This window comes from Magnolia sinica, chromosome 3 (genome assembly GCF_029962835.1).
Source record: "Magnolia sinica isolate HGM2019 chromosome 3, MsV1, whole genome shotgun sequence".
Classification (NCBI taxonomy): Eukaryota; Viridiplantae; Streptophyta; class Magnoliopsida; order Magnoliales; family Magnoliaceae; genus Magnolia; species Magnolia sinica.
The window spans coordinates 15534662-15556950 of record NC_080575.1 but is presented as its reverse complement, the minus strand read 5'-3'; the positions used below and the strand labels follow the sequence as shown (position 1 = coordinate 15556950).

General features: G+C 40.8%; 1 protein-coding gene across 2 annotated transcripts in view; it reads left to right on the top strand.

Annotated features, from left to right (window-relative positions):
• The window catches only part of LOC131239599 (DNA repair protein RAD50), a 79989-nt gene that overhangs the window by 34841 nt on the left and 22859 nt on the right, over positions 1-22289 (top strand). For both annotated transcript variants that reach the window (XR_009168290.1, XM_058237374.1), the window contains exons 6-20: positions 8531-8759; positions 9436-9614; positions 9712-9882; positions 10013-10117; positions 10222-10329; positions 10425-10636; positions 10724-10816; positions 12201-12328; positions 16232-16346; positions 16450-16579; positions 17108-17317; positions 18311-18519; positions 18751-18952; positions 21611-21780; positions 21869-22193. Coding sequence is in view for 1 of the 2 variants with exons in the window: in XM_058237374.1 (XP_058093357.1) it covers positions 8531-8759; positions 9436-9614; positions 9712-9882; positions 10013-10117; positions 10222-10329; positions 10425-10636; positions 10724-10816; positions 12201-12328; positions 16232-16346; positions 16450-16579; positions 17108-17317; positions 18311-18519; positions 18751-18952; positions 21611-21780; positions 21869-22193 (2586 nt within the window). In the remaining variant the exon portion in view is untranslated. The remainder of the gene's footprint in view (positions 1-8530; positions 8760-9435; positions 9615-9711; positions 9883-10012; positions 10118-10221; positions 10330-10424; positions 10637-10723; positions 10817-12200; positions 12329-16231; positions 16347-16449; positions 16580-17107; positions 17318-18310; positions 18520-18750; positions 18953-21610; positions 21781-21868; positions 22194-22289) is intronic.

The following is a 22289-nucleotide window of genomic DNA, read 5'->3' as shown; positions in this document are numbered from 1 at the left end:
CTGCAGGAGGGCTGAAACTCCGGCGGAGCACCACGCCCAGGCCATTCGTCGGATCGACGTGAGATTTTGGGGTTTTGAAGCCCAGGTTTGGCCGACCGGACCCAAGAGAGCCCTTTTTGGGTTTGTGGGCCCCACACACGGGCGGCCAACCATCAGCGCACGTGCGTCAGGCCCCTCCCCTTGCTGTCCACGCACGCGAGTTGGTTCCAGGTTCTTTTCTCCTCTCTTTCACTCCTCTCTCATCTGAATTCCCTAACCCTAACCCTAGATTGTTCTAAATCCCCAATTTCTACCCCCTCTCACCCTAGTGTTCCTTGATTTGAAATTGGTGAATTCCTTGGATCAGGGATTGATTGTCATGCATGTGTGGATGATTTCTATTTCCCTTTGAGTATTGTTTGGTTTATAATTTTTATTGATCCAGCCTTAAAATGTGTAGGCCTGGACCTGCATGGATTCCCCTTAATTAAATGTTTGGACTTTCATGTGGGATATGAAATCTGTGTAATTGTTTTTGAACTAACGTGATCTTAAGCCTGAAATCTTGCACATCATATTTGAATTTCATGTCCCACATTAAATTTGGTACCAGAGACTAGGGTTCTTATAGGGGAATACATTACTTGTTTAAAGGTTAGTTTGTTGAGTCCTTCATGCATCCAGTCCATCACATGTAGCTTTTAGGAGTCCGTAGTCTCTTATTTTGTTAACTATATTGCTGGATTTTAGTAACACTGCATGGTTCCCTCATATAGAGTCTCATAGGATCATTTAGTCCTATTTAGTTATATATAGTCGTCCTAGAAAGTCCTTGGGTGGAGTTAGCAAGTGTATGCCCACACGTACGAGTCGCGGTTTCGGTTTGCACCCTACGCTAAACATGGAGCAACTGCAAGAAACGGTGGCCAAGTTAACCTAGCAGGTTGATTCCCTGAGTAAGCGCTTGGAACAACGCATAGATCAGCGCCTTAACCAAATAGAGGTCTCTCTCGGGACAAACCTTACCATTAAGGAAGATGTCCAATCTTAGGCAGTTGGTCAGGAGGTTGGATCAAGGAATGGGGGCGGCCAAGGAGTTGGTAATGGGTGCGCACCTGAGCACCCACCTCGTGAAGGACATTATGATCAATATGATCCAGATGCACAACTCCTCAAGGGAGTTAGAGTAGATGCCCCTACATTTGATGACCACTTGAACCCTAAAGCCTTTCTAGGTTGGTTGACGGATATGGACCATTATTTTGAGTGGTATGACATGTCGGATGCTCGACGAGTCTGATTCACCAAGATGAAGCTTGTGGGCCAAGCAAAGAGGTTTTGGGCGACGGTTGAGCGAAAGAAAGAAAGAGCGAGGGAACTCCCAATAGTCTATTGGGGAGAAATGAAAGAAACACTTGAAGAGAAGCACCTCCCTTTTTCTTATCGCTTACGGTTGATTGAGGAGTGACAGTCTCTTTGACAGGGTTCCATGAGTGTTGCGGACTATATAGAGAAATTCGAGGAGTACTCGACCCACTGTGAAGTTGATGAGGACCCCGTACTCACCCTTGCTCGTTTTAAAATGGGTCTCCGTCTAGACATTAGGAGAGAATTGCTCACCAAAGACATAGACACTATTGAACAATTGTACCAAGTAGTGTTGGACGTCGAGCAATACCTTAAAGTATCTGTGGGAAGGCGGTTTGACTTTCGCGAGTCTGGTGCGAAGGCTAACCCCTCTGGGGCTAAACCTAACACGAGATTCCAAAACAAACCTTCCAATAATGTTTAGCCTAGACCCAAGGACGATAAGGGTAAAGAGATTGCCGGGTCTAGTTCATGTGGCAGTGGGGTCACTAGGTGTTTCAGGTGTCAGGGGTTTGGTCATTTTGCTCACCAGTGCAGCACGAGAGAGGGCACCAAAATATTCTTCATTGATGGGCAAGTAGAAGTAGTGCCCCCAGAGAGTGACGGCGAAGAGGAAGAATATGAGCCGTAGAGACCCCTAGTGATGAGGAAGAGGGAGCGCAAGAGTCTGCGACCATCGCAATTGTGTGTCGCGCTTTAGCTCAAGCCAAGAGCACTGATGATTGGTGCCGCAACACGATCTTCTATACTTATGCAAAATGTGGGGAAACGAGTTGCAAGTTGATCGTGAATAGTGGTAGTTGTGCCAATGTGGCATCGACTAGCACTGTGAGCCATTTGTGCTTAAAGCTGGAAGCCCATCTAGAGTCTCTAGGGTTGACAAAACTTTCATTCCAGTCTCGCATCGATGTCTTATTCTTATTTAGTTTGGATCATATAAAGATACATTGTGGTGCGATGTTGTTCCCATGGATGTTGGCCATATCATTTTGGGCAGACCATGGCTCTATGACAGAGATGTCACCATATTTGGTCGTTCAAATGTGTGTACATTCTAGTTTGAGGGCAAGAAGGTCAAGTTAAATCCTATGCCACCCAAGAATACGACTGGAAAGGAGTCCACCACACAGAGTAGTGTGACTGACTCAAAAGAATTAAAGGAGTCGAAGTCCAAGTCCAAACTGCTCCATATTCTGAATGGCAAAGACTTTGAGCGAGAAATGGAGTTGGACTCGATGGTATACGCCCTTGTGACTAGGGAGAGTGTACCAGAGACTAGCGTAGAGTTACCCACCGAGGCCATTCAGGTAGTGCATGAGTTTCGTGATGTCTTCCCTGATGATCTACCGAATGAGCTTCCCCCTATGAGGGATATACAACATGCCATTGATTTAATCCCTGGGCAACTCTACCAAACCTCCTGCATTACAAAATGAACCCAAAGGAGCACGATGAGTTGAAGAGGCAAATTGACGAGCTCCTAGAGAAAGGTTTCATTTGAGAGAGTATAAGCTCGTGTGTCGTGCCCGCCCTTCTTACACCTAAGAAGGATGGCACATGGAGGATGTGTGTTGATAGTAGAGCCATCAATAAAATCACAGTCAAGTATCGGTTTCCCATACCGCGTCTTGATGACATGTTGGATATGATGGCAAATGCTATTATCTTCTAAAAAATTGACCTTAAAAGTGGTTATCACCAAATCTGTGTACGCCCTGGTGATGAGTGGAAGACGGCGTTCAAAACAAAGGATGGGCTATACGAGTGACTAGTTATGCCTTTTGGGTTAACTAACGCCCCAAACACTTTCATGCGTGTAATGACCCAAGTGTTGAGGCCCTTCATGGGAAAGTTCTTGGTCATATACTTTGATGATATCTTGATTTATAGCATGACCAATGAGCAACACCTCGACCATTTGAGGTAGGTTTGTGGGATCCTTAGGGTCGAGAAGTTGTACGCCAACCTAAAGAAGTGCAAGTTTTTGTCTAGTAGTGTGATCTTCTTAGGTTTTATTGTGTCAGCTGAGTGCGCATCGGCGGATCCCGAGAAGGTCAAGGCCATTGTCAATTGGCCTGAACCTCGCAATATTCATGAGGTGAGCGACTTTCACGGCTTAACCATCTTTTATATGCGGTTCATTCGAGGTGTCAGTTCCATTATGGCTCCCATCACGGATTGCATTAAAAAAAGGAGAGTTTCAATGGACAAAGGCAGCCTCGAAGGCCTTCAAGGAGATAAAGGTCAAGATGATCGAAGCTTCAGTCACGCGACTTCCAGATTTTTCAAAAGCTTTTGAAGTCGCATGTGACGCGTTAGGAGTTGACATAGGAGGAGTACTTAGCCAGGAAGGGCACCTTGTCGCCTTTTTTAGTGAGAAACTGAATGAGGCGAAACAAAGATATTCCACCAATGACATGGAATTTTACGCGGTAGTGCAATCAATACGCCATTGGCGACATTACCTGTTACCGCAAGAATTCGTCTTGTTCTCAGATCACGAGGCCTTGAGATACTTGAACTCTCAGAAGAAATTAAGCCCCAGGCGCACCAAGTGGATTCAATTCCTTCAAGAGTACACTTTTGTGCTTAAGCACAAGGCCGGTATAGAGAATAAGCCTACCGACGCGTTGAGTCGTCGTGTCGCATTACTCAACTCCATGAGCGTTGAAGTAACGGGCCTTGAGGGTATCAAAGAAGAGTATTCTGAGTGTCCAGATTTTGGGGTTGTGTATGCGTCTTTATTAGAGAGTCCATCAGGAGCAAACAATGAATATTTGATTTTGGACAGATATTTGTTAGGAGTGACCGCTTGTGCATACCACGCACCTCCTTTCGTGATTTTCTTGTTTGGGAGTTACATTCAGGAGGGGTCGTGGGTCATTTCGGTCGAGACAAGACTATTGCCCTAGTGGAGGATAGGTTTCATTGGCTAAGCCTCAAGCGAGATGTGGCCAAAATTATAGGGCAATGTTGTATTTGTCAACTGGCAAAGCAAAAGAAGCAAAATATAGGATTATATACTCCTTTGCCAGTTCCATTCATCCCTTGGCAAGACATCAGTATGGACTTCGTATTTGGACTTCCCAAGACTATCCGTAAACATGATTCCATATTTGTTGTCGTGGACCGTTTCTCTAAGATGACCCACTTCATTCTTTGTTCTAAGACCTCCGACGCATCTCATGTTACCAAGTTGTTCTTTAGTGAGGTCGTCAAACTGCATGGGTTATCAAAAACCATAGTGTCTGACCGCGACGTGCGATTCATGAGTTACTTTTGGAAGACACTATGACACATGATGAATACTAGGCTCCAATTTTCTTCTGCCTACCATCCTCAGACCGATGGTTAGACTGAGGTGGTTAATTGGAGCCTAGGGAGTTTACTTCGACGTTTTGTAGGGGAGCATACCAGGACATGGGACACCGTACTACCCATTGCCAAGTTTGCATTCAATAGGTCTGTCAATAGGTCTGCAGGTCTAAGTCCTTTTGAAGTCGTTACTGGTTACAAGCCTAGGAAGCCCATTGATCTTGTCCTCATGTCATTGTCACATAGGCCATCAGAGTTTGCAGAGTGTTTTGCGCATCACATACATTCATTGCATCAAGAAATCAGGCGAAAGATCACTACTAGTAATGAACGTTACAAATTTTCTGCAGACCAACATAGATGTTTCAAAGAATTTAATATTGGGGACTCTGTGATAGTCCGCATCAGGCCCGAGCGGTACTCTCCAGGGGCCGTTCGTAAGTTACACGCGCGTAGCGCTGGACTCTTCAAAATTATAAAACGAAACGGTCTCAATGCGTATGGGGTAGATCTTCCACCTTCCATGGGGATTAGTTCCACATTCAACGTGGAGGATCTAGTGACTTTTTAGGGGACCACTGATCTTTGTCTGGCCCTTCGCCCCACCCATCCTGATTCCTCAGATTTATCGCTTGATCCATGACCTCTTCCTGACCTTTCTTCCTAGCCTTTATCTCCCATACCTACCCTTCGCACACCTAGAGAGGAAATAGAGGATATCTTGGACTATTAGATAGTTTCAACGTCGGACAACTGGTTTCAGAAGTACTTGGTAAAATGGAAATCACGCCCAGCTTTCGACAGCACGTGGCTCACTGAGGAGGAGCTTTAGAGACTTGATCCTGACATCTTGGAGCGGTTCAGGAGTTTTATTTCGCCAGTGGCGAAATCTTCGCAGCCGGGGAGAGTTGATGGGGACATCATTCGCACACGATCACGTATGTTACCCCCCGTATGCACGTACGTACGAAGGAGGGTCCCACCGTCGATCTGACTCGATGACGATGTCCAGGGAGGGCCTCCTAATTAGAAGACGAAGTTTTGATTCAAAAGTGTGGGCCGATAGTCAAGAAAAGCCCATCATGGGATCTCATGATCATGGCCCACTAGTCGGATTAAGTTCATACTTTAGGCTTTGCTTATTTATATTATTTAGAACATCATGAACACTTTAGATTTCTTTGATTGGTTTTTATTTTAGTTTACTTCATCGTCAAGTAATAGGTTGCACACATTGCGCGAGTTTTGGGGTATAGGGTTTTCCCTATAAATAGGCACCCCTTGTAGTTCTTTTGATTCATTGAAGTTTAATAAAAATTCCTGCAAGTTTTTTTTTCTACTCTCTGAGTTTCTGAGTTGTGGAAAAATTCAAGTGGGTGCGAAACCCTCCCTTTTAGAAGGGCTAACTACCGTGGTGCGAAGCCACATCTATCCCCATCTGCCTCTACCTTCATCCATCCATATCTCTCATCTTCTACAACCATCTTTGCTTCAAATTCATCAATTTTTGCAGCAGATCTTTTCTCTGCAGCCAGTTTCCAGAATCTGGCCCTGCAGGAGGGCTGAAACTTCGGCGGAGCACCACGCCCAGGCCGTTCGTCGGATCGACGTGAGATTTTGGGGTTTTGAAGCTTAGGTCTGGCCGACCAGACCCAAGAGAGCCCTTTTTGGGTTCGTGGGCCCCATGCACGTGCGGCCAACCATCAGCACACGTGCGTCAAGCCCCTCCCCTTGCTGTCCACGCACGCGAGTTAATTCCAGGTTCTTCTATCCGCTCTTTCACTCTCTCATCTGATTTCCCTAACCCTAACCCTGGATTGTTCTAAATCCCCAATTTCTACCCCCTCTCTCACCTTAGGGTTCCTTGATTTGAAATTGGTGAATTCCTTGGATTAAGGATTGATTATCATGCATGTGTGGATGATTTCTATTTCCCTTTGAGTATTGTTTGGTTTATAATTTTTATTGATCCAGTCCTAACATGTGTAGGCCTGGACCCGCATGGATTCCCCTTAATTGAATGTTTGGACTTTCATGTGGGATATGAAATCTGTGTAATTGTTTCTAAACTAACGTGATCTTAAGCCTGAAATCTCGTACATCATATTTGAATTTCATGTCCTGCATTAGTCTTGTGGGCGGTTTGGGCTGAAAGGAACAATAAAAATTTCTAGTGTTTCCTCGGCAAGGGTGTTTTCTTGAGTTCTAGTCCTTTTCAGGGACTGGGCTCCTTGGGGTCTTATTGCGCTTTCTTGGGGTAGCGCTTCCATACCCACTCTCTTTGCGCTTCCACCCTCCTTGAGTTCTAGTCCTCTTCCATACCCATTCTCTTTTTGCCTACATCCATCATGTATTTGAACATGAGCAAATTTTCTCTCCCTGCTGGGGGTTCGTTGACCAAAGACTTGTCTCAGTTTAGGGCACCAAATTTGTCGAGAGCAGTGGGGAGGGTGGAAGAAACTGTCTGCTAAGGTATCACTGATGCAGTCGGGTATGGATCTTGATTGGGATCTGGGAAAGATGTTTTGTGTGACGAAAGATCTCTTGATCAAATGTTTCCTTACATATTGTAGGTAGTGCCAGATGAAAAGGTAAGACACCCCAACATTTCGAGCTTGTGGTTCACAAGGTGGTGTGGAAACCTATCTTCCACAGGAACCTTAATGACATGGAAATCGAGGAATTAATCTCTCTAATGAAGAGGCTTAACCTGCACTTCAGGGAGTGGAAGTGCGGGTTTGATAAGCATGGTATGGTTTTTGGCCATACCCTTGTACTTTGTGATGCCCTGATCACTCACATCTGGTGTTATCTGGCCCCCTTAGGGTGGTTGCATTTGATTGGCCTGTGGGAAAGTATAAAGTACTCACAATCAATAATCTGCAGAGGAGAAATATGCCCATTACAAATATATGTATTGCCTGCTTTCACAATGAAGAAACTGTAATTCCTGCGTTGCGGTTATCGCTGGGAGTAGATTCTTTTCCTTAGTTGGGATAGACTGGGTGATTGCAGGAACGATTCAGGCATTCTTTCAGGCATGTCATTGGCTTAGGAAGCATGGGGTAGAAAAGGAGAATATCTCTTTGGTGTTGGGTACTCCTCCCAGGCCTGTGGTCAATACGGAAGGAGAGAAATAATAGGACTTTTTGCAATGTAGAAGAAGCGGCTGACTTGTCTATTCAAAAAGCTAGAGGGAGAATGCTTAGTTGGGCAGGGATCTCCCATATTTTCAATGTTTGCTCAGGATCAAATCCAGGAAGTTTGGGGAAGTTGATTTGTAGGCTTCCGAGGGCGACAATCTCTCATCGTCCTTCTTCTTTTGTTGTATCTGTTCTTTTCTTTTAATAATATAAATAATGCTCAATTTTGTGGCTGTCGTTCACTCTTATTTGTAAACATAAAAATATGCATTTTCCATTTTTTTTCTCTATCTATATGATATTTCTTTTCATTTTTTTCCCCTTGCTTGTTTGTTTGTTTGTTTTTTTTTTTCCATATGAATTCACACCAGGTTCTGCCCAGACAGGCAGTCTGTCACCAATATGTCCAATTCACACTAATTTGTATATCTTTTGGGGCAACTGATGTGGCTTGCTATACTGATATTCTAAACCTTGGATATACCTTCTTTGATCTTTTTGTTCCTGTCTGCAATTATTCATTTCATAGACATGTGCATGTTGGCTGCACCTCAGCTATGCAGTAAGCGATCCATGTTGCTGCAATTTCTTTGGTTGGTATAAATCTTCATGGTTGTTCCTGTTAGCTTCTAGAAATGGAACACATAATACACATTTTTGTAATATCAACGTAGCTATCTTTAAAGAATACTTTTTCACTTGTTCCGGATTGTCTTTTCTTACAGCTCCGTGAAAGCATTACTCAGGATCAAGAGAAAACTGAGTCTCTAAAAGCTCAGATACAGGAGCTGGAAGGAAACATTCAAAGTGTGGAGAATAAGATCCGGCATGCAGAAACAACTCTAAAGGATTTGCGGAAACTACAGGACCAGATATCGACCAACAATACTGCAAGGAGCACTTTATTTAAACTTCAGCAGACACAGTATGCTGCTCTTGCTGAGGAAAATGAAGGTTGGTCAAACTATGGCTTGAAATGCATGCCATTTGTTTTCACATGTATTTTCATGGTTTCTGCTGTAACTTCGTAGTGCTTACCTTGTCCAGGCCCAGGTTTGGTCCACCTCAGTAGCTAAGGTCTCGGCCCTTGCTTGCCTAGCCTGGTAGCTAAGGACTGGCCCGACTGTGCTTAAATTAGTTGGTCCAGCCTGGGTGTTATATGGACACATGCCTGGGCCCAGCCCAAGTAATTATTGTGCCTGAAGACTCAGGTCCGACCTGTGGACCTATAGACTCAGTCCAAGGTCAACTCAAAGCTGGGCTGGCCTGGGGTAGCCAAGTCCACTTGCAATCATATCTGTGGTTGGGTGAAAGCCTGGATGCGAGCCTGCTGCATATGTGTGTGCATATACTTGCAGCAGCCAGTGTAACCCTGGGCTGGCCTAGGCCACTCGCAATCATATCTACGGTTGGGGAAAAGTGCCTGCTGTGTGCATGTGTGTACACATGCAGTGTAAACCTTGGCTGGCCCAGTCCACCTGCAATTACATCTGTGGTTGGGGGGAAAGTTTGGATGTGTCTGCTGCATGCATGTGTGCATACAGTAGTGTATTATGTGTCTGTCCTTCCACTCCACATGGTCACTTTTTCTGACTTCTTTGGTCATTATTCTCACTATTCTTTCATTCAGACACCGATGAGGAGTTAAAGGAATGGCAAACCAAATTTGAAGAAAGGATTGCACTGTTAGAATCTAAAATTGGCAAGCTGGAGAGGGAGATGAATGATACAGAGACAAAGACTTCGTTTCTTAGGCAGACAATTAATGAATCTGTCCGGGAGATCGGCAAGCTACAGGCTGAAGCTGATGTAATATGAACATGTTTATACACATTGTCTTTCCAATTTTTACTCATTTGGCAGAAAGAACTCATGGTTTTTTTTTTTTTTCCTTTCTATAACTCAGGCTCATATGTCCTTGAGGGTTGAGCGGGATTCAACCATCCAAAGACTTTTTACAAAGCATAATTTGGGGTCTCTTCCAAGTATCCCTTTCAGCAATGAAGTGGCTGTTAACCTTACTAACCGAGTAAAAACAAGGTTAATGGATCTTGAGAAAGATTTGCAGGATAAAAAGGTGGAATGCAATCTCTAGTAAATACCATGTGTACTCATGTTGTGTTCATTTGGAGATTCACGGCTGATGAATTTACATAAAAGCTTTGCCCATGTGTGCTGTGCTGCATTTGACAAGTTTATAATTCCAGAAATCAAATGAATTGGAACTCAAGGCTTTATGGGATCGCTATGTGGCAGCAAATGGTAAATGCAGTGAGATTGAAGGTCAGAAGCAGGCTAAGATAGAGACAAAGGTCTGTCTAATTACAGATAATTGTCATTTGTAAATGCATTCTCTTGCCAATATCAGTTCCTATATGTTTTGCGCAAGATTTTGTCACTTGTGATTGCATTTCAGATCGGTGTTTCTAAGCGAATGAAAGAGAAAGAGAACGAGCGGGATCTAGCAGAACTTGAACTATCGAACCTTAACCTGACACACATAGATGAACGGGAAAAGAACCTGGTGATTACCTGCTTTGTAATATTGCATAAGTTGGCCAATCTTATTTTCTCACAAAGTACAATTAAATACATCCACCTTTCTGAACTTTTTTGTAGCAAATGGAAGTTGAGAGGAAAACCGTCCAACTTGGGGAAAGAGATTTTGAAGCAAACATAGCTCAGAAGCGGACTGACATGTTTAGCTTGGATCAAAAAATTAAAGCTCTTTACCGAGAGAAAGATGTCATGGCTAGTGATTCTGAGGATAGAGTGAAACTGGATCTGAAGAAGGAGGAACTGGAAAGCTACAAGAGAAAACATAAAAAGATGCAAGTCATTTTGCCGATTGTTTTTTCTGCCATACATGAGAATGACTTGATATTTAGAAGTTCGTATCTTTGGTTTTGATTTTGCAGAATGGATGAATCCAAGGATAAAATCAGAGGTGTTCTGAAAGGAAGGCTTCCTTCTGACAAGGATATGAAGAAGGAGATGACTCATGCCGTAGGGTTGTGCCAGATCTTTCTTCTAATCTCTCTCTCTCTCTCTCTCTCTCTCTCTCTCTCTCTCTCTCTGTCTCTGTGTTTTTTTTTTCCCTTAAAATAATATTATGTTCATTTCAAGCAGTACCTGAAATAAATAACATATGATTGTGAGGGTGGAAAAGCAAAGCTCATATCCCTGTCATCTGGGTTCCTTTTTCTTTTTTTGTACCACCCAAATGATTGGTTTCATAACAGAGCCACCTGATTGATGAATTCAACCAAAAGTCTATCTGGGGGTACTCGCAAAAGTGCTACTTAAGGGAGTAATCGTAATATGCTGCTCCAGATGACACAGTCGTAATTTTATGACTTAGAATGACAGTGTCATACTTTCATTCTATTCATTTGCTTTAGCCTTTCAGAAGTTCATCACTTTCTTCTTGGTTAAAAAGATTTCTTTTCAATGCTTTCATTCTTTTCATATCAACTCTGATACTTTTTTACAAAACGAGTCATGGGATGTTGAGCAGTCAAAAATATCCTCCCCAATAGTGCACAACAGAAGGCTTGTGAATTTAATTGTTAAAATACTCTCTATGACAATCAGAAATGCCTTCAATTTCTTGAAACAGAGAAACATATATATGGCCCTCGGAAATGCTATTTCTGAATCCTGCTCCAGAGATGTTCTTCGAAACTACCTTTGATGTTCATTCTACTGATATCTTTGTAATTTCACTCATCGTCTTTTCTTAATCAGTTCACTTTCCATGCAACTGTACGTGTAGTTGTTGGGATATGCATACGAAGAACGGTCCTTAGTAACCATAAAAAGATACTGGGCTGTTCCTTCTTTCTTCCTTTTGAGGATTGTTTCCTTTGGAATTTTCACGAAATAGTGATGTGAATGTCTAGTTCATTTGCACTGCACTGTGAGACATTCTGGGCTATTGCACGAAGTCATCTACCGATTTTAATCATCTATTACTTTCCTTTTTCTTGAGAAAAGGGAGAAATAACACTTCTTCAACTCAATTTTAATTACATGTCCTCTGAAATTGACGTGGGTGATGAGTAATTCCTGCATCTCATTCTCATTGTTGAGAAAGATTATCCTAGTAGATGTGGCTCTCTGCCATTTACAGATTCCACATCTGGTGTTACCGTTCACTGAATTACTTTCCAAGTTTTGTCTCCTTTAGCTTCAGATTTCCTTGATAAATCTCGCCCTAACCCACATAAAGGTCTCTAGTTGCTTCTCTATTCCTCCTCACAGGCCAGGGTCTTCAGTAAATCACGTTTATTTCTGCATGTAAATGTTGGTCAAGCTTACCAAGATCACTTTGTTCTTCCAATTCATTTCTTCATCCTATGTTATATCATCCTCACATTAGTGTTTAAAATGCAGGGCTCTTAGAAAAGAGTACGACGATTTGAACTCCAAATCTCTTGAAGCAGAAAAGGAGGTGAAATTGGTCGAGATGAAAATACAAGATGTAAAGAATAACCTGTCCAAGTATCAGAAAGATATGGATGGTGAGTATTCTGTCCCTTTCATGTTGTTCTGGAGTTTTGCTAGCCCATATGCACCCCTTTGACACACAACTTTACATGCAGCACATCTGCCAACCTGCAAGTGTCTAGGACATCTTATTGGTACTAACATGGTCCCATCTGTTGATATAACCACAAACAATAATCAGGTTAGCCACCACACATTCATTGGAATGTGGATTATTGGCAAGCTTTATTGGACTGTCCTTTCTTTATTTATAGGGGTGGACCCACCTGTTGGACTGGTCTGATTTTTGTGTATGGTCATCTACATAGGGGAGGCCATTTTGTGTGTCACTCAATGTCCTAGACACTTACCAGGTTGAATGTGTGCTTCATGTAAAGGTGTATATGGAGGGTGTTTTTGGAGCTAGCACACTTCCGTATATGATCAGTGTTCGAAGTATCGATATCGCTAGAAGTTGCACTGGCTGGGGATACGGAAACAATATTGATATCCGTCGATACTCGGAAATGTGGGGAAACATAGGGAAAATGGTGGAATTTTTCAGTGAAACTTCAGGAGATGCGAAAATACACATATTTGCATATTTAGGAATAAAAAAATTGCAAAAAAGAATGCATATGTAATAAGCTTCCATTTAATGGGGGCCTAAAAGCAAGTGTTGTCGTAAGAAATCAATCCAATAGCAACCAAAATGAGCTTAAATAATACAAATGCAGGTACCATACAATAACTAAAATATGTAAACGTAAATGAACGAAAAAACATACCTATTTAGCGATCCATCCAACCATCCAACCATATAATATATATACATCCATCCATCCATACACATGCACACATACAAACATGCATTTCATCATACAACCATGTATCCATAAAAAAATTGAAATGGTTTTTTTTTTTTTTTTTCAAATAACAGATTTTTGGCGTTATTAACTATATATCGCAAATACACTAGCGACAAGTGTGACACATGGAATTTACACAATATAAAATATTGGCGAAATTGATGCATTTGCGATGTAAGCAACACCTGGAATTTACAGTCGAAATTATTGGTGATATCGACACATTAACGATACTTGGCAATATATCGTCGATACTTGAAGTTTTTGATACTACCAGTGTTATTGGTATTGCCGAGCTGGAGATACGGATAATATCAGGCATACTTTGAACAATGTATATGACAATGCCTAGTTACATGTCATATACTTAGCAATGGCTTACCTAGGGATGGATTTTGGATATTTCTTCTGAAGAACATGTAGTGAGACATTATCTATTTGTGACAGCGTTGGCTAACTACATCCTCTAGTCGATGAAAATCTGTGGGCAGAGTGGTTTCAATTTGTCCATTGAACCTTTCTGTTTGAATTTGGCATAAGTTGATAAGTGCTGATGGTTATTGATGCAGGACAATTAACCATTTGCTCTAAAAGCTCGAACTGTCTAGGCCCCACATCCCATGGGTTAGGACCTTGGCCAAACCCCCCCTCGTGGGCCCCACGTCAAATGGGTACCGCCTCACACGAGCCACTCGCCTCACACGGGTGGGGCCCGCCTCACTCGGGCCACCCACCTCGAGTGTGCCCCTGCATCCTACAGGCCACCCCACTCGAGTCCGGTGTGAAAATGCCCCTGCATTAATCACCCCCGGTGAGGAGTCTCGAACACGAGACCTCCCGCTTTGATACCACTTTGATGCAGGACAATTAACCATTTGCTCTAAAAGCTCGAACTGGTAGAGCATGACGAATTAATCCCTTTATCTCATAGCCCAGGCCCTACATCCCATGGGTTAGGGCCTTGGCCGAACCCCCCTCGTGGGCCCCACATCGCATGGGTACTGCCTCACACGGGTGGGGCCTGCCTCACTCGGGCCACCCACCTCGAGTGTGCCCCTGCATCCCGCAGGCCACCTCACTCAAGCCTGGTGTGAAAATGCCCTTGCATTAGTTATGCTCCTTCAACTAGTATTATGATGTTGATGCTATTGTTTCTGTAAATCTTTATTGTTTCATCAAAGATTGAGCAATGCAATTGGTTGTAATTTTAAGAACAGGTGGAAATTGGACCCAATATGGAACCTGATTGGAACTATAGTTATGATGTGCCCTGGTTTTTATTGTGCAGAAGCAACGATGATATCAAATTAGCTTTGTCCGTAGCATTCATTTCTCTATTGGCAATTTGGCTTCTTACTCATCCATGTTTCTGATTCTTGTGATTTCAGTCATGGGCTCTTTCCTTTTTGTTAAAAAAACTTGAACGACTTAATATGGTTGTAGAGGACTGCTAAGATTACTGTTGTTAATTGATATTGGGATGAGATACTTCGAATAACATGCTTCAGCTTCTTCTGTTTAAAGTTCAACACTAAGGGCACCTGGTTCACTTCTGTCGCCAATGAAGGTGCTTTCTCCTTTATTTTTCTTCTGTTGACATCCCATGGTTTAGGTATAGTAAAAAAAAAGCCATGATTTTGCAGGTTCGGTGAAACAACCATCTCTTTGGTCCTTCCTGGTGAAGGGCATCTTGGACCACTAGTTATGGAAAATTGGAAATTTTCTCAGTTCTTTGCATCCACTGGGCTGCATTTATTCCAAAGTATTGATGCATTTGGTATTGCATGTTTCGAACCATTTGTAGACTAGTTCATCAAAGAAATCATGCATATTATTTGGAGCTTATTTAAGAGCTACGTTAGTCACATTGTGTAAAGGATGTGATGTGGAGAAGTATTTAATGCTTGTAAATGGTCCCCTTTAATGATAAAAAAATGATTGCTTAATGAATAATTAGAGGTTCCTTTATGCTTGGGAGAGATTCTTTGGCCTGTGGAGTGATTCATCTGCTCTTAGATATGATGCTGAAGCAGATCAGTGCAATTCTAATCTACTTCAAGATTCTTTAGCTGTTTGGTTCCATTTTATCGTTGCATTAGGGTGTCTTGTGAGGTTGAAATTGAGGACAGGGAGCTGCAGTCAGTGCATTGCGTGTTGTTGAGCTTATGCCTTTTTTTTCTTTTTTAAATTTTTTAATTTTTAAATCTGTAAGTTTGGTGCTTGCACTCTGGCATAAAAATATTAGTGGTTGGGACGGGTTCTGATGGTTAGATGTAGTCTCTTTGTGTGTGTGTGTGTGTGTGTGTGTGTGTGTGTGTGTGCAGATGTAGACTGTCTCTCTCTCTCTCTCTATTCATGTATAGAGCTATAATAGAGGCAATAGGCCTGTTTCTGTCTCTGAGGAATTGGGTCGAATTGGGTAGATGCACGAAGGGTTCAACATAATCTGACTTTACACTAGTCATTCACTTAAGTAAACAATACTCTCAATTTGGCTTGATTCTATCTGGAGTGCTGATGAATAGTTTTATCTGATATTTGATTTAATTTTTTGTCCTTGCATTAGACGCTATCATAATTTTAGTTAAATCATGTTGTCTCCTCATTTTTTGTACTTTATGTCGTTCATAGTTCTGTCAATATCATCAGTTTTAGAAAATTATGTATTCTTGTGTGTGCACTTGTGCATGTGCATCTGTGTGTCTGTTTCTGCATCTGCATGTGGGTGTGCTTGTATATATTTTGCAAAAGCAATACCTTTCTAGTTTTAATTCACATCTGGAACTCCTTGACGCCTTTGGTACTGGTATTGGCATTAGCACCTTCAACAGTACCCTCTCCTGCTTCCGTTAAATATGGGATTGTCTTTGTATCTAGTACCGTGGCATGAAGCACCAACTGGCAACAGTGAACAATGAAATGGTCTAATGCATTCCTTGTGGTTATATTTAATAAAGACCAAATCTTCCATACTTTTTTTACCGGCAATTTGCCGTGGAGTTAATAGTCTATCTAATCCATTGGCTTCAGTTTTCTTCTCCGTCATGACTATCGTTTGATATATTGCAGCAAAAAGGAGATTTATTGACTCGAAACTCCAAGCGTTGGTTCAGTTGTCTTTTGATATTGACTCTTTCCCTCACGTTTTGGGTGAGGCTATGGAGAAAAGAGATGTACAAAAAAGGTTTCTCATGCCACGTGCATTTCATATTTATCATTGGATCCTCTTCAGTTTTTGCATTTGGATTTGCTAATACTTGCACTCATCTACCACACATCCAATGCAGCAAATACAACATTGCGGATGGCATGCGGCAAATGTTTGATCCTTTTGAAAGGGTTGCTCGAGCACATCATATCTGTCCCTGCTGTGAGCGTCCATTCTCTCCTGAAGAGGAGGATGAGTTTGTTAAAAAGGTATTTATTTTTTGTTTTCACCTCTTAGAAGGAGATGTGATGGTTTCATATGTTGAACAGATTCGTCTAAACCGGTGAAGCACTCATGTTGGACATCTTCGGATTCCTATACAATACTTCTGGCTTCCTTTCCCACTTTTATCTAAACACTACATAATTTCAGTTTGCGTTTAGTGTACTATACATTATGCCATTGTAGGAAACAAAGATATTGTGCTTATTTGAAATGATTGTATGAACACTGTGTGTACTAAAGAGCCAATGAACACATATCCCACAATCCAAAGATGGTTGGCACATATCCAACATTTATTTCAAAATGGAAATTGAATTTTGTGATACACTGACTCTCAGTATACACTCTGCACCGAACTCAACCTTTGCATTATCATGAACCATTAAAGCTCCTATTATAGAAGACACTAAAACCCAAGTATTATATAAACAAATGAACTAATGCCACAGCAATTTGAGGGTTGCCTTTTATTGTTATCTTTTCACTGGTTGAGATGTTTTTGTGCATTACAGCAAAGAGTGAAAAGTGCAAGTTCTGCAGAGCACATGAAGGTCTTAGCTGTGGATTCTTCAAATGCTGAGACACATTTCCAACAGTTGGACAAGCTTCGTATGGTTTATGAGGAATGTGTTAAACTTAAAAAGGAAATTATTCCTTTAGCCGAGAAAAATTTGAACGAACTGACAGAAGATTTGAATCAGAAGTCTCAGGCATTTGATGATGTACGTTTCCTTTCTGGCTTCATCATCTCCAGTCTTCCATGTGTACAATTGACTTATTTAACTGTTGGCTGTTTTCACCATAATTTTGAAGGTATTTGTAACTATGTACAGTTCTGATTTGGAAGTTGCTTTTCTGTTTATTACATGTTTGTTTTAAGCAGTGTTTTAAAAAGCGGTAGCGTGTTGCGTAGTGTTCAACCCTCTGTATCGTGTAGCATAAGCTACATGGTACTTCTATTTTTAATTTAAAAATAGAAAAAATATGATAAATAGTAAGAAAAAACAATTTTTTTTTTTAAAAAAAAAAAATGCCTAAAAGTTGATTAGTTTTTTCAAGCATAAGCATATTCAAACAAGTTATTAATCATCATTTATTATTAATGTCTAATACATAATGTCTAATTGAAACCACACACATAAACCAAATCGAATACATAAACCAAATCAAATTATTATCACATTAACGACTTTTTAAGCAAACTATAATTAATAACATCTAACTGAAATCACAAGTACAAAAAGAAATTAAAATCTCACAGGTTGAGAGTAATAAGTACAACATACAAAATATAATTACCTTAAAAAATGCAAAATATAATTACCATTTATTTAAAAAAGGCATAGCGTACACTGCATACTCTGTGCCCGCTACATATGCTATGCACGCTATGACGCAATGCATACGCTACAACCCCTGTAGCACACACTACAGGGATTTACGCTATTTGCAAAAAGCTACGTAGCGTCGTAGCTATGCTACAGGTGCCACCGCTATGCTATGGGCACTATTCAAAACACTGGTTTTATGCTTAAATTTGTCAATCGAAAACTCTCTATCATTTCTCGGGTTTTTACTTCTCAGTAAACTTAAGCAGATGTACTACATGCTGCACTAGATGGCTATCTGCTGAAGCAACTTTTTGTGGGACTCATATCTTAGTTAGTCATGATTACAGGTTTAAGTTACCATTTATACAATGTGCTTGCCTACAGCTTGTAGGTGTTTTAGCCCATGTTAAGGCTGAGAAGGATTCAGTGGAGGCCTTACTCCAACCAGTTGAAACCGCTGACAGACTTTTGCTTGAGATGCGGAATTTGAAAGAGCAAGTTGAGGATTTGGAGTATAAGCTTGATGCTCGTGGGCAAGGTGTCAAGTCCGTCGAGGAAATCCAGTCCCAGCTAAATGTGCTGCAGAACCAAAAGTACATCTTCTGTGCTTCTTATAGAGTTGACTTAAATGTTTGTCTTGTATTCCCTTATCTGGACAGAAATGGATCAACATAGAAACCTTAGTATTCCTATCCTTTGTAACTCTACTCTTTTGGCAGTAATTCAGGAGTCCAGACTCCAGAGAGCTACGTAGCTGAATCTGTTCCATTTTGCAGTCTGTTTCTGATATATCTGCTTGTTCCAATTCTTTTCTTGCCAACCAGGGATAGCTTGACCATGGAATTGGATACGCTAAGGGAAGACCAAAGCTACATGAATAATGATTTATCAAATATACAGATGCGGTGGCATACTCTGAGGGAGGAGAAATTGAAAGCATCTGCCATATTACATAAAGTCAGAAAGGCAGAAGAGGAGTTAGATCGTCTGGCAGAGGAAATAGCTCAAGCTGAACTAGATGAAAAGGTAGTGATTTGGTTCTTTGAGTTTTATCGTTTTCTCTCTGTTTTGTTTTATCTATGTGGAAGTTATTATGAGGTCGTGTTTTAGATGCTCATGGTGTAAATTGGTGGACGTTGGCCCTTGTTCTTTGTTGAAGGGTAGGTAGTTATTGGTCCATGCTTTCATGAGTGGAGGTTTTTTTTTTTTTGGTTGGGGGGGGGGGGGGGGGAAGGTGGATTCTTGTACTAACAAGAGAATGAAAGCAAGGATTCTTTTACTAACAAGAGAATGAAAGCAAGACATCAAAAGGAAAACTTCAACAAAAGAAAAAAGAAGAAAAAAAAAGAGTTTCTCCTCGGCAACAATCCTTAACTGCTGAAGTGCTGTGAGCCCAATCCATGGGTTTCTCCCACGCTGCGTTTCACGTTTCCTCCGTTTTAGATTCTGCATTGTGAAATACTATTGTTTCACTCGTCCCAAATCAACCATAACCCTCCAAGCATCGTGAGGCAACACAAAGCCTGCTTGTTTCTCCCCTTACCAACTCCCTCCCAAGCTTCAAAATAAGAAACTATAGATTCTGGCATGACCCATGAACTGATGGTTCATGGACTCAGCCTCCTTAAGACATAAGGGCAGCTGTTAGTTATCGCCATCCATGTTTTACTCAGGTGTTATGGTTAGGTCATTGTCCTTCCCACTGTCCATGCAAAAGCCATCACCTTTTAGGGTCCTTGATAGGGCCACACATGAGCTATGGGGGCCTTCATCTACCCGAAATTCCTTCCCTGACAACAAAGTCATAGAACAACCTCATTGAAAAAGAGTTGTGGTGGCCTTCATCTGTCGTGGCTTTGTGTAGAGAGATTTTTGTAGTCATGCTGTAAGATTTGTCCATTTTTTCTTATTCTGTTTGTAGTCATGTGGGTACCATAATGGTCTCTTTTTATTAGCATCATTAGTGTGCTTGTCTATTAACAATACACAACTTTTTCCTGTTTCTCTCTCTTCCTCTCGTCCGTCTCGCATTCTTCTCTCCCTTCTCCTAGATCTTTTTTGTTTTAGCCTAGAGAGGTATTAGAGAGGGATTGAAGTACTGATCACAACATAGGATTGTGGGACCCACTGCTAATGTCATCGGGCTGTACAAATGACACAAGTGTCACACAAGTATATCGTGGGATATATCGGTCGATATCGTCGATATTTAAAACATTGCTTGTAGCGATACCCGTTAACACTGGTAGTTTTAGAAATTCTAGGTATCGACAATGTATTGCTAAGTATTGCCAATGTATCGCCAATATTTTGTGTGTGTAAATTCCAGGTGTTGCTTGTATTGTCAATGTATCGATATCGCCAATGTATCACCAATATTTTCGACTGTGTAAATTCCAGGTGTTGCTTGTATTGCCAGTGTATCGACGATATTCGATAATATCACCAATTTATCGATATTCACCAAAAATCTGTTCATTAAAAAAATTTCTATATATATATATTTTTTTCGCATGATTGTATGCAATGTTCAATTTGTCAGCAATAATATCAATAATATTGTGATATTATCATTAACGCAGCATTGGTGATATCGAGACCACAATCTTTCATTTCCTTTCTAGTTGCCTATGATTTCTCAGTGAAATATTGTGTGTTGTCTATATTCTAAAATATGAATGGATGTTTGGATGGATAGATGAGGTGGATGGGATGGTTGGATTGATTTCTTACGACAGTACTTGCTTTCACCAATTTATCGATATTCACCAAAAATCTGTTCATTAAAAAAATTTCTATTTTTTTTCGCGGGCGCATGATTGTATGCAATGTTCAATTTGTCGACAATAATATCAATAATATTGTGATATTATCATTAACGCAGCATGGGTGATATCGAGACCACAATCTTTCATTTCCTTTCCAGTTGCCTATGATTTCTCAGTGAAATGTTGTGTGTTGTCTATATTCTAAAATATGAATGGATGTTTGGATGGATAGATGAGGTGGATGGGATGGTTGGACTGATTTCTTACGACAGTACTTGCTTTTAGGCCCCCATTAAATGGAAACTTATTATGTATACATTATTATTATTATTATTTAAATTCCTAAATATGCAAATTTGTATATTTTAGCATCTCCTGAGGTTTCACTGAAAATTCCTCAGTTCTCCTCATGTTTCCCCAATGTTTCCCTGCATTTCCGGTTATCAGTGATATCGATATTGTTTCTGTATCCTCAGCCAGCGAAACTTGTAGTGATACCAATACTTTGAACATTGGTTTTAAGTTTTTCTCTTCTTTTTCTTCTTCTTCTGTATTTTTTCCCTTTCATTGCCTAATGCATAATATTTGCATTATTGCACCTGAATACCACTTTATTTCACTTTACTAAAGGATAACTGAAATGGATACTCCCACTAGCTTCCTCCTTTGTTTTGTCCTTTTTTTTTTTAAAAAAAAAGAAAATGGTATTTTCTGCACTTTTGGTACTTCCCACTTATCGAATAGCATCTATGTCTTACCTTTCCAGAAAAGAAAAAAAGAAACAACGTATCTGTTTCATTGTAATTTGTATCATGCTTGTCCTAGTATTTATTAACATGGAGAGAGTGTACCATTTCATCAAATGTAAGGAATTCTTTGGAATATTTGTTATAAATTCCTGTCACTTTGTTCACAGCATTTGGCAGATGCTCTTGTCCCATTGTCCAAGGAGAAAGAGAAGTTACTACATGACCACAAGGATTTGAAATCAAAACTTGAGCGGGAGTATGAAGAGCAGTCTGAAATTAAAAGAAGTTATCAACAGGAGGTTGAGATGCTTTTAACACTTACTTCTAGGATTAAAGAGTATGTTTCTTGAACCGAGAGCCTTTCTATTTTCTTTTTGTAGCCATCGACTTTGACCACGGGTAGTGTTTTTGGAACCTCTTGCTAGTTATCTTGATTCAAAGAAAGGAGAAAGGCTTATGGAACTACAAGAAAAGCAATCTTTGTTTGAGTCTCAGCTGCAGACATCCGAGACCAGGAAACAAGAAATTTCAGCGGAGTTGAATAGAAGTAAAGAGTTGTTGCGAAATCAAGATCAATTAAAGAGAAATATAGATGATAATTTGAATTACAGGAAAACTAAGGCTGAAGTAGATGAGCTTACTCGTGAAATAGAAACACTGGAAGAGAAAATATTGAAGATTGGTGGAGTATCTGCCTTTGAAGCTGATCTTAAAAAACATTTGCAAGAAAAAGAAAGACTTCTTTCTGAGGTAATTATGAATCATCAACATGTGCTCTTTCTTCTTAACAAATTGCTTTAATTTAAATCACAGCAAATTGTTCTAGTTCTTGTGTTTTATTCATAG